At 38.3% G+C, this 16,476-nt stretch overlaps 1 protein-coding gene across 1 annotated transcript; it reads right to left on the reverse strand.

Annotated features, from left to right (window-relative positions):
• Nucleotides 1-1,905: 1,905 nt before the first annotated feature.
• On the reverse strand, nucleotides 1,906-2,535 carry LOC149846031 (uncharacterized). Its single transcript, XM_089990305.1, has one exon. It carries the CDS (start codon nucleotides 2,533-2,535, stop codon nucleotides 1,906-1,908), a length of 630 nt encoding a protein of 209 aa, XP_089846431.1.
• Nucleotides 2,536-16,476: the final 13,941 nt, after the last annotated feature.

The raw sequence follows: 16,476 nt of genomic DNA on the forward strand, positions 1-16,476 counted from the left end.
TTATTGTGAGCTGTTTGGATTTCTTGTTATAATGCATTTGTTTGAAGGAAAAAGGTCACTTTATCTAAAAACAAGCAGGTATGCCTTTCAAAAAAAAAAAAAACAAGTATGCTCATAGTCACAAATATTGGAGATATTTTGATAAGAACACAAATTTAACATGATATTTCTAATAGCCATTGTATTGGCGCTAAAAACTCCCATTATTATCACGTTAAAATGGCTTTTTGCAAAAAAAAATTATGATATTTGTATGTTTAACATATGTACATATATATTATAATAATGTGTAAGTTTCATACTATTTATCTCTCACACCGTCCCAGACCCTTTTAAAAAACATATTTATATGTGTTTTTTACTTAATCTAAATGCATAAATGCATAGATGTGATTTCTATGTTTTATTTAGTAATAAGCATGTATTGGTTTAAACATTGTTCCTGTTTAGATGTGTTTTAACATTCTAACCTGGATGTGGACTAATCCTAGCCATCCAAATGCCCCAGATGCCCCAGCCGGACAGCTAGGATCAACATAGGATCCTTTGTATGTCAAAGAACGGGTGAGATATGCAATCCCACCGTTTACCTGAATTTTAACTTGTTGCCAACATTTTCTAAAACCCCAAAAACGGACCCATTTTTCATACAATTTTCCAAAACAGACCTAACACCACTTCTATTAAGTTTAACTAGGCCCAACCATGATTTATTCATTAATTTTCTTTCAATCACTCATGGTGTTCAAATATTTACTAATACCAAGCAAATTATTTCACAAAACTGTCGGCAACACCACATATATATTATATGCATTTGTATATATTTATAAATTTTTCTTCATCACAAATTGTAAGTGTAGAATTTTCTTTATCCATTTAATCACTAAATTTTTTAGTTATCTAACACTTTTTCAAAAGCTCTCCTTTACAAAAAAAAAACATTAGAGAAATTTTCAAAAAACGCACTTAAAGTTTGGGCATTAATAAAAATTGTCCCTATGTTTTGAAATTTTTGAAAAAGGCACCTAAATTTTTGCACTGAGGTTATTGCTACCGAAAATGAGTTAAGATGGTTAATTTATTTGGATTCACCACTTCCATGGGTCATGATGTTTGGGATGCAGTTATTACTCTGGTAAATGAACTGAGAAGGCCACCAGAAGGTCACGGGTGTGACGTGACCATCGGAAGTGTTACTGGTGCAGCAGCATTTGGTAATTACCATCTCACCCTGGTGGTAGCTGAAATGAGGAATTGAAACTGGCAAATGTCGAGCCAGTTTCCTACTTTTCTAGCTTCCAAACAGTTTTGGAAGTGGGGATTCCACACTTACCACTCCTGTGAGTAAAAATAGTGTGTTATGGTCTGTAGTTTTGGCTTCAAAACAATTCTTGCATGTAGTTTTCTGGAGAATGTTAAGCTGGCAATGGCATCCATTTCCCACCATGTATGAAACAAACATTCAAGCATCTTTGTAGGAAAGTGTCATGTTGGTGGAAGTGGACTTCAGTTTTTATCACCTTTCTCTTTTCATGTGTAAATAATCCCTTCATGCCTTTTCCTTCCTAAGCATGCAATGGCTTTCATTGGAAAATTGACCGGGCAGAAGGTTTTAGGAAACAAGTATGGCATTTTTTTAGAACTTGGATATTTTCCCAAGTACTAAAGCTCACATTTTCTCCTGTGAAAGACAATTCTAGACTTGATTAAACCATACTGACTACAGCTTAAGAAGCAGCTGGAAGCCTTTCATTTCAGAAATACATACTCTCAACACATACACCTCTCTCTCTCTCTCTCTCTCTCTCTCTCTCTCTCTCAAATACTGCCGTACGTTGTGCAACACAGAGTCACCCTAGAGTGGCTCAACTAAACTTGCCTTCCCAAACGACATTCAGCTAACTAAGCTTCAAAATCATCTGCTCTCATCCACTGCCCATATTTCATCTTCATCTTCTCATCCAGTTCCTTGGATTTCGTTTCCTCCGTCTTGGCCACGTTTGCAAGCGATTCCTCATGCACCTGTGCCACCCTCCTGCTCCTTCTCTTCGCTGCCTCTTCCCTCTGAGCCTCCAACCCCCTATACTCTGCAACCAAGCAGCTCTGCCGCAGGCAGACGATGACCAATATCATCGTTTGCATCAAGAACATCACCAAGAGCAACACGGCATTTATTTTCATCAAAATCTTGGTTTCTCTCTGGTTTGCTGCAGGATCAAGCAATCTTATGGTGGAGCTTTCCCTGGAAAACAGCATGAGAAATCCCAGGCCTTCTCCGATGAGTGAGGCCGTAAAAATGCAAGTGGTGGCAACAAAGCAGAACTTGTTGAGCTGCGAGCAGAGACCGATGAGAGAGGAGAGGAAAGAAACAGAGGAGGCTGCGAAAAGGGTCCAACCAAAATGGGTTGGTGGGTGTCTGAGAAGGAAGATTGTGGCGATGGACGCTGAGGAGGCGAGGAGGACAGAGAAATTCAGCCATGAGAGGAGGAGATTAGGACAGACAGCATAGCTTCTTAGCTTAGGGGAAGCCATAGAATGGGTGGGAAAATAATAGAAGGATCAAAACAATGGCTAGGAAAAGTAGGAGAGAAAAAAATGGAGACAGCAAAAGGAAAAGGGGAGACCAAATTTAAATGGGCGTGAGAAAGCGCGGCACAATAGCCGTTGCCAACGGCTATAATTAGGGAGGGGTGCCTTAACTTTTGTTTCTTCGGACAATTTAAATGTGATTGCATTTGCACCCAATTAAGAGTAAACAACGGGTTTTAAGATGTTGGATCCAGAATCGGTCTTAACCTTTTCCATCCGACTCCAATTATGAATCCAAATCCGATTAAGTTGAATTCGGTAATGCCTAGATCCAACCTGAATCTGATCCGTTGACATCCTCAGACGAAGAAAAAAAAGCATAAAAATGAGTTTCATAAAAATTGATAAATAGTACATAGGGGTTTAATTCGTCTTTAAATTTACTAAACGAGGAAACAAAACAGGCATACATACATATTAGACATCTCCTTGAAAATCAAGTTGGGTATAGGAATTGAAATTTAGGACTCAATATGACTAGAACCCAACATTCGGTAAATTAGATCCATGTTTGAGTTTTTTTAAAGTATTTCTAATATAATATTTATTTCATGTCCCAAAGCGTTTCTTCCAACCAGTGCTTTGAAAACGGATGGAGTTTGAAATTGTTTTGGTTTCCAAAGTTTTATTTAAAAAGACATCTTTTAATTCTTTTTTTATTTTGACCACGAGTGAAACCTATTGTGGTAAGTTCGATTCCACTCAACCCCTATGTCTTCCCCCATCTTCATAACCCTTTTAATATGACTGGGCGTTTGGATCATACTTTTTTAATGAAAAAAATATGATTTCTTAAAACACAAAAATTTGTGTTTTTTCAACAGTTGATTTTTGAGTCGCCAAAAAATCCTGCACACAAAGCCTGATTCCGAGAATTTAAATGTTGATCTTCATTAAGGCCCTGTTTGGAAAATAGGAGCTGGGATAGGAGTTAATGCAAGTCGTTTGGAAACTGGAAGCTGGGATGGGTGTTTATGCATTTGGGATGGGAAGTGAAGTGAAGTCCACTCACCTTTGTATTTACACTAAAGAATGGCGGGTGGCCAGAGAGGCGGCGGAGGGCAAGGTGGGAGGCGGCATTGAAGGGCAGCTGGAAAGGCGATGATCTTGCCATCGGGACGAAAGGCGACGTTGGGGATAGAGGAGAGGGGGAGGAGGGTGGTGGAGGAGAGGTGAGGGAGATGGAGTAGGTGAGGACGATGTTGGGAGGGGAGGGAGAGAAATGGACGGAGGAGTCGGCGACATAGGAGGAGAGCTGGGGTGGGCGACGATCTTTGTGTGTGTGTGAATAAGATGAAGGGGGAAGGGGAAGAAGGGACTCTGGCGAGCTCCATGCCAGTCGCCAGTTTTTTTTTTTGTTTTTCTGTTTTTTTTTTCCCTTTTTTTCTTTTATCGGGTGTATTACCGCTAGATCCCGATGAGCTCCATGCCTATCATCGGATATATTTTGTTTTTGCCTATCATCGGATTTATTTTGTTTTTGTTTTTCTTGCTTCAGTTGAGTGGGAGGGGCAGCATTCTATTTTTTTATTAATAGAATAAAATTTTTCCAAAAATTGCTTCAGTCCATTGATCTGATTCATGGTCATTCAACAACTACTCCTTCATCCCAAAACAATTGGGGTCGGTGATATGAACCAAAAAAGAAAATCATTCTGGGTCTTCCACATGAATCCTTCTCCTCCAATCATTTCTATCCAATGCCATGTCCTCGGTGAGATTCAAAGCATTCATATCCTTTCCTATCATCTTCATTCATGTCTTCCTAGGCCTACCCCGACCTCTTTTAACTAATATATTTTTTCATTTCTCTATCCTTCTAACTGGAGCATCATTAGGCCTTCGTCGAATATGTTCAAACCACCGTAAACGATTCTCTCTCATCTTATTTTCAATTGGTGCAATGCCTACCTTCTTACGTATCTCCTCGTTCCGAATTTTATCTTTTATTGTATTTCCACACATTTATGGTCATTAAATCCCCCCAAAAAAATATTCATCCGATCCATGATCCAATTAAGTGTAACATGAGAAAATGAATCTGTGTCAACTTACCAAACAAAACAAAATGAATCTCATACAAATGAGATTCCTTTTCTCAAACCAGCCAAACGTGAGAAGTGAAATCTCATAAGAAAGTAAATCACATGAGTTATTCTCATGAGATTTACTTTCTCATTTATAAAAAGCAACCAAAAGTACTCCAAATATGTTTTGAAATCATATGATTTCAAATCACATATTCCACCATATGATTTGGAATCACATGAGAATCACTTCAAATGTCATTTCAAATCACATTCAATTTCTTATTTGCATGAGATTTCAAATCACATGTTTTGTTAGGTGTGCTAACCATATTCATTCTCTCATTTGCGTGAGATTCCAAATCACATTTGAATGCAATCCAACATGGCTAGAATATGTGATTTGAAATCACATGAGATATGGAGTAAATTCACCCCAAATGATCACATTTCGTTTCACATAGCTCATTTTTTGATGTTTCTTTAGTTATACAAATGGCATTCATTCTCTCATTTGCATCAGTCTGAATCTCATGAGACGTTATCAAACATACCCTTTTGTTTTTTCTTCAGAAAAAAAAAAGAAGAAAATAAAAAACCCTTTATATTATACAATTGGCTGCATGACATAACATGGACTTGATTTTTGGGTGTTCTTCCGGTTCAAAGCATCACCCTCATAAATTTATACCAACCTAATAAAGTGTGAGACGGGTACCAGGACATTTGCATATGCCACAATATCCAGGTGTGGGGCCACCAAGATTCTCGTTATCCCCGTATATTTCATCTTATGGGGAGTTTCAACTTCTTGGTGATTGAAATTTTGAAAAGTTGTTTGGTGTTTGAATGTTTAAAACTTACCAACGGTTACCCTGTTCATACGATCAACAATGATAATGATTGATAACCTACTAACCTTTGCCACAATTTCATACTATTTTCCAAAAAGTAAAATAAAAATGCAGAATAGGCCACTTCATGAACTACACCACAACAAACTTATGGCTTTTCAGTTGTAGTTGGTAGTGTTTGAAAAAAAAAGGTATATTGACCGCGTTAATATTTGGTCATTGTGACATGAGGTACAAACACCTTTAGATCAGATTGATTTTTACCGAAAAACATGATTTTAGCTAGGTGTCATAAAAATAGTGTGAGCCATCAATTTTTTAATCCTTAGAAATTCATGCCTACATATCATAATCAGATTGTCTGAGTGCAATTCCCAGAAAAACAAAGCATGTAAATCACATCTCCCAGGTTTAAATTCATGAAAAATAACAAGATATTGAAAAAAAAATTGTAACTCACGCCCACAGTAGCAATTATTAACCCTGTTATACTTCATTCAATTTACTGACAAATTTTAAGGACGATGGAAAAAAAAGCAAGCGAGAGATAGATCATGCCCAAGGTGCAATATGGCATACCCTCCTTCGATATATAAGAATTTGCATGCAATTTTTTTTTTTCAAGATATTATCAGGGAGAGCCGGGTCACTTACGTCACATTTGAAAGAAAGAAAAACACACATAGGAAAAGAAAGTTTTGCCTACGAGAGTTTTTGATATGCAAAGTTTTTCGTTTGTTTGTGAAGCATGAGAAAAAACATAGTGGAAAAATATTAAAAAATGAGAGAGAGGAGGAGGGCAGTGGTGATGGTGGTAAGATGGATGGTGGTGGTGAAGGTGAGAAGGTGGCTGGCGGTGAGATGGATGGTGTGGAGGATAAAAATAAAATTTTCTATCAAAAAGTGTACTTTTTAGAAAAACTCTCTCAAAGAAAAAGTCTCTCTCGTTTGGAAGGGTAAAAAAATCCATACCAATTTTTCGTTTTGCATCACTTTTCCTACATCTTTCGGGCTTTCAAATGTGCCTTAGGGTCTGTACGCATGTCACGGAAGAGGAAGCTGTGGCAGAATCGGAACCCCCCCCCCCCCACCACCACCACCACCACCACGGGAATGCTTTCCTAAAAAAAAAAAGAGGTCCAGCATTGAATCTGGGCTCGTTTTCCGCAAGGAAAGGGAAACCTGTGTTTGTTCTGAACCAACTTTTGATATTTTGGCGTTATTTTTTTCAAGCAAGCAAATGACAGAGATAAGAACATTTATTTTGATGATCTCTCTCTCTCTCTCTCACACACTTTTCTTAAAAGGTCTATTATTGCATTAATTCGTTGCCAAAAGTATTGCTTTGATAATCACAACACATGTTGGCAGTAATTTTCACATGTCAATATCTGCTTTTTTGGCGGATAAAATAACGACGGGATCGTGAATTTATCTTATGGCTGGTTGGCAACCATGAGTAGTCGATTTACACAAAGTTTCACATACACGTGTGTAATGAATAATAAACCATTTACCCCAAGTTTCGCAACACACGTGTGTGTGTGTGCACGTGCATGCTCGTGTGTGTAAGCTGCACACGAGCAGAGTCAAGGTGAAGCTTGGGCTGTTCAAGTTCAGCTAAAATACTAGCAAGCACAGTTTTTTTTTTTTCTCTCTTACGAAAGTATGTTTAAAGAGAGGGCCCGGAGCTGAAACAGTCAAACCCATCCCTCTGCTTTGAGAACATAAGAGGAAACCACCACACCAAAGGCGTTTGATCCAGACCCAGGTTCAATCGAAGAGAAACCATACCTGGATTTCATAAAAATTGAATTAACCAGACCCAGACCCAGACCATACCCGATAAAATAATAAATTTTATCTTTTTTACACTGAAAATTTGTGAATCTTGATTGAAACTTGGTTAGGGCTCGGGTTTGATATAAAATATGACAAGCCATACCCAACTCCATATATTAATTGGATCCTTTGGGTCAGACACAGGTTCTAATCGAACCTCCTCTTTTATCACCAACCCCTGACCCTATAAGGCTTGATACCGGTCAGGTCTGTGTCAAAACCAATGTTATCAGTATCAGTGTGTATCCGCCAATACGCTTCATATCAGCAGAAAATCGATACGCTTCATCCTCAATCGGCTATTTTCTAAAAATAAATGCAAAAAACACTAAAATTAATTTTTTATTTTAATAGTTTTAACATGTGCCACATTATGATTGACATATAATATTTTTTTATTATTTTGTGGCCCATAAAGAACGATTCACTTGAGTATGCATCGGCCCATACAGCTGATCCGGTGGCTAGGATTCAGGGGTTTGTATACCATTTACTGTAAATAAGTAAAAATTCAGGGGTTTGTATACCATTTACTGCAAGTTTAAAATAAGAAAATCTCTCTCTCTCTAGATTTTAACCATGTTACCATATGGTGGTGCATTTACTGTGTCATAGATTAAAAAATTTTTACAGTAAAAATTCAGGGGCTCACAATTCTCTAACACAAAGATGATTTAAAAATGGCCCAGAGCATCATGTTGGATTCAACTTTAACACATTAAATGGCATTAGTACTGATGCTCAACACATCGACAGGATCATACTTACAGAAGCATTCTATATGGCAGGGACGTGATGGGGGTTTGGTTATCTTCGTTGGTTACCCACCTATTTTCAAAAGTTTTCCTAAGATCTTTCATTCAGGGCACGTTTCAAACAGAGAAAATTTTTGAAAGAAAAGTTTTTCTAAAAAGTTTGATTTTTGATAGAAAATTTTTCTCAACCTAGAGAGTGGAAGAATTTTTTCAATCTTTTTCTTCTTCTTTTTGGCATTTGGACCACCGTGTTAGATTTTGGATCATATTGAATTCAATTTGGATGTGACCCATATTGACATGGGCACATCAAAGGACATATATGAGTGTGGCTCTTGAGTTTTGGAGGTTACATGAGAGTTATGAGGTCTCATAATTGTTCATGCATACTCATTAGGAACCTCAACTAGTGCTCATTGTGGGCACATTATAGATCCATTATAGGCTTCCTCCAAATATCTCTATAAATAGGAGATTCATGGTAGCTTGATGAAGGCTACAATAAGGGTCTTGCATGGTTGTTGAGTGTCACATTCGTGGGTAATCTCTTTCTTCAAGTTCAAGGGTCTTGCTTACCTCTCGACATTTTGTCCTGGGCTCATTGAGGTCATCGATTGACTGAGAAGAACGCTGACTACCCGCATCCATCAAAGCATCATTTGAATTATCAAAGGCCACATCAATAAGTGGCTCTTCCGTGAGCCATTTTATGCTAACATTGGGTTATGGACCCACTTATCCTTTGCAGGTATATAACTTGATTCCTTTTGCTCAGAAATGACTGCAAAGAGTTAACAATGTACATCATGGCACCATAATCAATCCACCAATTATGCAATAGAACATGAATTAAATTGTACTCATAAGAAACAAACGACTCATTATCTTTATTTTTAAGTCATTTCTTATGTTTCAGGCAGTCCACATTCTTATGTCCCTTCTTCTTTCAGAAGAAACATTTTATAAAATAACTTCATGCCTGGGATTTGGCTTTCATCTAAGAGTTTGAAGTCTCTTCAAAGGTTTTCTTGTTCTTCTTCTCAAAGGAACATTTCTTTGTGTTCGGCCTATGTTTTCCCTGATGAGAGATTATATGTGCGCTAGGCACCTTCTCACCTTACAGTTTTTCATCTTCTTAAATACACTTAGTTAAAAGGTCATTAAAAGATTATTCTCATTATGTGTGTTGTAAGAGATCTTGAAGGGTCTGTATTTAATAGGCAATGAAGCCAAAATCAAATGGACTAGAAAGGAGTATGAAATAGTGAATTTCATGTCATTCAGCTGAAATTCAATGTTTTTTATTTTCAAAATATGTTGTTGGATGTGACTACCACCAGAATATTTCATAAACATCAACTTGGACATCATTGTGTTGGCCCTAGCCATAATAGAACTGATGAACTGAGTTTAGGTCTGGATCGTGTTGAGCATCCGGATCCAACCCAGATCTTGTTTAGATCGGGTCTGGATCCATATCGAGTTTGAATCGTAAGATCCAATCCATATCTGATTTGGATCGAGTTTTGGATCCGAACCAGGTCTAAATTGTGGTATCTAACCGGGAACCTGGTAATGATCAGGTCTGGATCTAGATCCTAGGATCCGACACAGGATCCATTAGAACCATATCTGGATCTGGACTGGGTTGGATTAGGTCTAAAATAAGGTTCATATGTTGTTTAAACTCTTTAAAGGACTGAACCGCTCTTGTGCCCGATTTAAAGTTTCTTCATACTATTTCAGTGGTTTTTTAGACAGATTCAAGGTGTTTGTGATCAATTCAAGGCTTTTTGTGATCGATTCAAGGCTTTAGGGCATGTTTGATGGCTCGCCCTCTGGATCGCACGAGATGAAACAAACATTTAGAATATCTTTTTTAACAAACATTGGATGCGGCGGACGACGTTCCGCATGTCCTCTGCGTCCAATATACACTATAATTGTTGACTCATCTCCCCCTGTTACAAAAAGAACAGAAACAGAGGGAACAAAAAAAATTTATTTCGTGCATCGACGGGTGTGCCATCGTTTGTGTTGAAACAAAAGCCCTAATCAAGGGCGGGGGTAAGAGTGGGAGGGGCACTTAAAGAGGAAGGCAACGAGGGCAAGGACTGCGTTGAGTTGGGAGCGGTTGACGTGGGTCAGAGGACTGCCGCCGGAGGTGGTGGCGGAGGAGGAGGGGGGCAGCGATTGCAGTTCCAGGCGATCTTGTCGGTGAAGGCATCGGGATTCTACTACATGAGGTCGTAGAGCTCCGTCAGGGCGTCCATGGCGGATCACTCGACAATGGTGTCAATTCCTTTCATGTCACGACTTTCCTTCTTGTGAGAAGACAAAGAAGAGCATGGTTTTAGTTGAGAAGGGTTGAGGATCGTGAGGTCCGGAGAGAGGGGCATGCGTTTTAACAACCCTAGTTTTCGTAGGAGGTCTGAGGATGTTTTTGAAATAAGATGAGAGTTATTTGGAATGCCCCTTTACTCTTGAAAAAGTGAAAGAACGGGGAAACTCAAGTCTGTCAAATATTCACCAGCACATTGCACATTTGCTTGCTTATGTTGCTCCTCTTGGCAGCTAATACCCTGCTTGTCTTCTTCCTTTTCATTTTATTTTCGATTAGATCTCAAAATCATTATCATAACCCATTTATTTATAGTATTGATGACTTTTCTTAACACATGTTGGATCACAAACCATATTTTGCTAAATTACAACATGCATCAGTTGATTTCATCAATACTTCTTCTCCATCCCTGCTGCTAGAACTGATGTTAGTCATTCATTTATGCACCATGTGCTTTTTCTTGACATATTTTGGATAATATCTCCTCATCCTTGCTGTGTATTCACATGTTCAACTTGTAATTGACTGGTATAGAGATTATCTTGGAGTACGGTCCAAACAAATGTTGGACTTGAACCAGTTGTTACAGAACTAACAAAACCAATGTTCTGTTCTATTTTTTTTTTTTGTTTATTTCGTTCAACCATAGACAAGTCATCAAACATACCCTTAAGGACCTGTTTAGACCGTCTTAATACCTCAATCCCGAATATGACATGAAAATGCAAGTCTTTGTCATTGATCTCATATTTTTTTGTAACTTTAACATGATATAAGGTGTATAGTATGTTATTTTCTGAGTTATCCATGATTATTAAAGCATGAAACTATGAATGTATGCACTTTATTTGTGTTATGACATGCTTTACATGAATTTACGATAAAAGATTTCAATCAACTCACTCTGGTTATTACCAAAATGGCCCGAGTTTTATTGATTGAGAGTTTTTTGAACAATGTTGAGATTGAAATTCGGTATTGAGATTGTATATGACTTTATAAAACAATGATTCTACCCAAAGGTAGGTCATTGTATTCTAAATTCACACAGGGTGTAATATTAGATGTATATATCAGCCCAAGAAGCATGTTCGTACTCAAAGGTACAATGTTGAATTGTCTCTTGTTACATGATTTGCTAGTTTTACCAATTAAAATTAATTCTTTAATAATTAAGAAGGTGAAACAACTCAAAGTATTATTGTTTTCATCATAGTGAAATGATAATTACTCTATTATGCTTGCCTTAGAAAATGTGAATAATAAAGGGTCTCATATTTACCTTTTCAATATGAATTTCATATAGAGCGATTAATCTTTCACTCATACAGACATAGCACAATAAAACAGAAGGTTTCTATGAGAAGTAAAAGCGCTCAAAAAAATTGTTTATGAGAAGTGATAGTTCTCAAATAATCCTAACATGTTGATTTTGCAATTGCGAGTGGCCAAGAAAATTCAATATGTCATCTCTCACTACACAACAGGGAAGGAATTTCTGAAAACCACTAAAGTAAAATTTATTGATTTAAACAAGGTTTTATCTTAGGTCATATGGATTAGAAGCTTCATTATAGGTCTTGGTATAGCAAACTCTTTTGAGAGGACACTAAAGATCTTATGTAATAATGAAGTTGTTGTGTCCTTCTTGAATAACAACAAAAGCTTAAGCTCATGTCGACACATGGAGTTAAAGTACTTTGTTGTTAAAGAAATGACCAAAAATCATTTAGTGTGCCTTGATACAATCGGTATGAAAGAAATAACTATAGATCTCCTTACTAAAGGAGTACCACTGAGATTATATTTCCAACATGTAATGTAGATGAGTCTATTTGATTCCTTCTGTTGCATGATAATACATTATAGTTATATATTATCACATTTATGAAACTAAATTGATTCTCTATAGTTTTGTCTATTGTTGATTTTATATAAAGTATCTCTTATTTAGGTAGAGAGAATAATAGAATGATAATATTAAAATGACCAATATAATAGGTCAGAGACCAACCCATTCATAAAGTTATTCTTAACATGATAAATATTGAAAATGAATAATATTGTAATACATGAAAATATAACATCTCATATAGAGGTGTTTATCTCCATGACACGTATGGTTCATTCTTGTGGTACAGAATAGAATGTGAACCCACATGAAAATTAAACTGAGATAACGGTAAAAAAACCTCAAATATGTGTTTTTCCATGTCAATAGGTCAAGTGGGAGAATGCTGAATTTTGGATTAGATCAGATCCAATTTGAATGTGACCCATATTGACATAGACGCATCAAAAGACATATATGGGTGTGGCTCTTGGGTTTTGAAGGTTACAGGACAGTGATGAGGTCCCATAATTGTCCATTTATGCCCATTAGGGACCTTCACTTCACTGGTAACCATTATGGACATATTATGGGCCTCTCCCAGATCTTCTTATAAATAGGAGTGATCCATGAAAGATTGATGAGGACTACCACGAGGGCATACGTGGTTGTTGAGTGCCACATCCGTGTGTGATCTCTCTCTCTCTAGGTTCAACGGTCTTTCCCATTTCTCAACATTTTATCTTGGGCTCATTGAGAGCATCAATTGGCTGAGAAGAACGAGATCACTCACATCCACCGAAGCGTCGTTTGGATCCTCCAAGACCGCATCTAGTAAGTGACTCTTTTGTGATCCATTTTATGCTAACAAACTGTCCACCCACAATATACTTCATTTCAAGAGGTTGCCACAAGAAGAGCTTCTTCTATCTTTATCTTTATCTTCATCCTACCCACCACCATTTTCAAACTTTTCTCTTTCTACTCGAACCATCTTTCTTTAAGAACCACCCACCACCATTTTTAGATCCCTTTCTCTTGGGCTTGGTCAACCACCATTCTCTCATTCTCTCTATCGGGTCCAACGACTTGTCTCTAAGAGTTGCCTACCACCATTTTCATCTCTCTCTCTCTCTCTCTCTCTCTCTCTCTCTCTCTCTCTCTCTCTCTCTCTCTCTCTCTCTCTCTCTCTCTCTCTCAGAGTTGCCTACAAAAGGTTTAGACTAAGATCTTGACCTGGCAAGCCTCTTACCTTTTGATTGCCGACAGACTTACCCTCATCAAACATGTTTTAAATGCGATGCCAGAATTTCTTATGTCTATGTTCTTTATGCCTATGGGGATCAATAAGAAGCTCTCTGGGTTATTGACCAGGTTTCTATGGTCTGGGCAAGGTAATAATAACAAGTGTCACCTTGTGGGTTGGGACACTATAAGGCTTCCACAGAATAGAGGAGGGTTGGGGATTTCGGACTCCAAGTTAAGAAGTATTGTTCTTGTTGTTAAGCAAAGTTGGTTTGCACACCAACCGGGGTCCTCTTATGCAAATCTCCTTCAGGCTAAATATGGATCGGTGGAGTCTGTTTGGGGGTCAACGTGCGATTAGGTCGCCCCTTTCGCATCTGCATAGATCATGGATTCAAGCTTGGTCTGTTGTGTGGGGTGGTGAGGGCGACGACGTCGCTCAGAGCCATTTCCTTTGTAGAGCGATCTCCCAGAACGGATCCTTCCGTACTAGAGACACCTACCTTTCTCTCTTTTCGGCAGGTATGAATCGGTTCCATACGAGGATTATCTAGGGCAAAGGTCCTCCTCCGAGAGAGTGCTTCCTTGCTTGGCTTATTCTGCAAGATCGGGTGCAGATAGATAGCTTCCTCAAGTCTATAGGTTTCTGTATTGTGAGTAAATGTGATCTCTGCGAAGGGGGCGAGGAATCTGTGTTGCACCTATTCTGGGAATGTCAAGTCTTTCAGAATATCTTTAAGGTTACCTGGAATAAGCCGGTAGTGTGCGTGCGTCGGGAGTCTTTCGCTGTGGACCTCTTATGGGGACCCCAGCCAGTTCGTAGATGTAAAAGTTGGCGGATCATTTGGAAAACTTGGTTGCTTTTTTCCTGGTGGGTTGTTTGGATGTCGCGCAACAATGTTTTTTTCAGGCAGATTCCGGTTAATTTCAACAAGTTAGTAAATTATATTTTGGCGGATGTATACACCTCGTTGCGCATCTTTCTTCCTGATCTTTAGTGCCAATTGCCGCTAAGGCCTCCCCCAGATCCGGACTGATCGCCTTGTTTCTTATTTGTATTTTGTGCTTTTTTGGCTTATGTGTTCTTTGTTGGTCTGGGTCCTGTGTGTTTTGTTTGCCGGTTTCAACGTCTGTTGAACCTGTCGTAATGTTGATATCTTTGATTCATCTCTCTCTCTCTCTCTCTCTCTCTCTCTCTCTCTCTCTCTCTCTCTCTCTCTCTCTCTCTCTCTCTCTCTCTCTCTCTCTCTCAGAGTAGGCTGATCAACTCTCTCTCTCACTCTCTCTTAGAGTAGGCTGATCGACTCTCTCTCTCCCTCTCTCATTTCTTCACATTTTTCTATTGCTTTTCTCATGCTACACAAACAAGCAAAAACTTTTCATTTAGAAAAGTTATCATATCTTTTTTTTAAGAAAGAAAAGTTATCATATCAAAACTTTTCATAGGCAAAATTTTCTTTTCCAATGAGTGTTTTTGCTTTCAAACGTGTTTCTCATGACAACAACACATGTATGATTATTTGATGAAATGTAAAAAAAATCCATCACAACGGTCATAACCTAAACTCAGGTTTTTGGTAAACTTGGTTTGCCATAAACCTGAGTTTTTGGTTGTTTTGTGGACCAAAAGCTTGGGTTTTCAAGTTTTTTTTGGAAATGAATAAAAAACCCAAGGAAAAAAGAAAAGTAGATGTAGCCATTTTTCGACTATCTACCAACTGAAAAATGGCCTGAATAGCATTGGTCTGCCTTCTATATGCTAGTCTAGCTTTTCTCCGAATGATAAATGCCCAGAAAATGTTTAACAGCAAATAAAACATGAAAAAAGGAAAAAAATAGCCATTTTCAGCCACCTAGCGGTTGAAAAATCATCGAGTTAGCACCGACTAGTGCCAACCAGGCCATTTTTTATGGTAGATGTCCAAAAAATGGCCAATGGTTAAATAAATTAGAAAAAAAATAGTTGGACATTTCTATGTTGGCTGGTGCTAGCCCGACCATTTTTTGGTTGATAGATGGCCGGAAAATGGCAAGAGATGGTCGTATTTTTATGAAAAAAATCTGGCTATTTCTATCCGACAACCTATTGGAAAATGGCCAGTGTGGTATTCCCCGGCCAGGAGGATACAACACCGACCATTTTCTGGTCGGTTGCTGATTGAAAACGGTCAGCATGTGGTTCCCTCAAATATGGGAAAAAAGAAGAGGTTAAAGGGGTGGTGAGGGGGTAGTGGCCCTCCCACCCCTCACTATAAGCCAGGTTTTGTGAGGCAAAAAACAAACTAGGGGGCGTTTGGATGACAGGCCAAAAACTGGGTTTTCACCAACCCAGGTTTTGCTTCCATCCTGGTTTTTGCCAAAAAAACAATCGGATATTTGAAAAAAAAAAAGAAACAAAAGGAGGCATTTTCCGGCCAACCACCGGTCGTGAAATGGTCAGCTAACCATTAAAATGTAAAAAATAAATAAATAAAAAGAATGGCCGGCCAGCCCTATTTAAAAAAAAAAAGGTTTTTGGCCGACCATTTTCCAGCCAGCCTCCGGCCAAAAACCTATTTTACCGCCATTTTACCGCCAAAGCACAGCCCAGACAGAGTAACGACATTACGCCGTTACATTTTGAAACATTAAAAAAATTGAAGAAAGTAAAAAAATTAAAAAAAAAAGGAAATTAAAACTTTCCTCTCTCTCGCTAAACCCCATTTCTCTACAAGTGGTTCATGGCATCCGGCTGGGCAGAAGCAGGCCTTCTCTCTCTATCTCTCTCTCTATCTCTATCTCTCTCTCTCTCTACCGTATTTTAGATGGGTGTCTTTCAACAAGAAATTTCAATCCATTAAGCTCATCCTGGTATGTCACTCTTGAATTTTAACTGCTTGCCATATGTGGTTGATTATCTTGAGGATGCCCACAAACTCTTCAACCAAATGGCACAACTAACTAAAGTATTTGCGTGGGAATCTCTTATATCTCGGTTCGTTGATGA

Source organism: Nuphar pumila, chromosome 2 (genome assembly GCF_984573655.1).
Source record: "Nuphar pumila chromosome 2, dmNupPumi1.hap1.1, whole genome shotgun sequence".
NCBI lineage: Eukaryota > Viridiplantae > Streptophyta > Magnoliopsida > Nymphaeales > Nymphaeaceae > Nuphar > Nuphar pumila.

Coding starts and splice junctions, on each gene's coding strand:
- LOC149846031 (XM_089990305.1), bottom strand. CDS start 2,535: ATGGCTTCCCCTAAGCTAAGAAGCTATGCTGTCTGTCCTAATCTCCTC.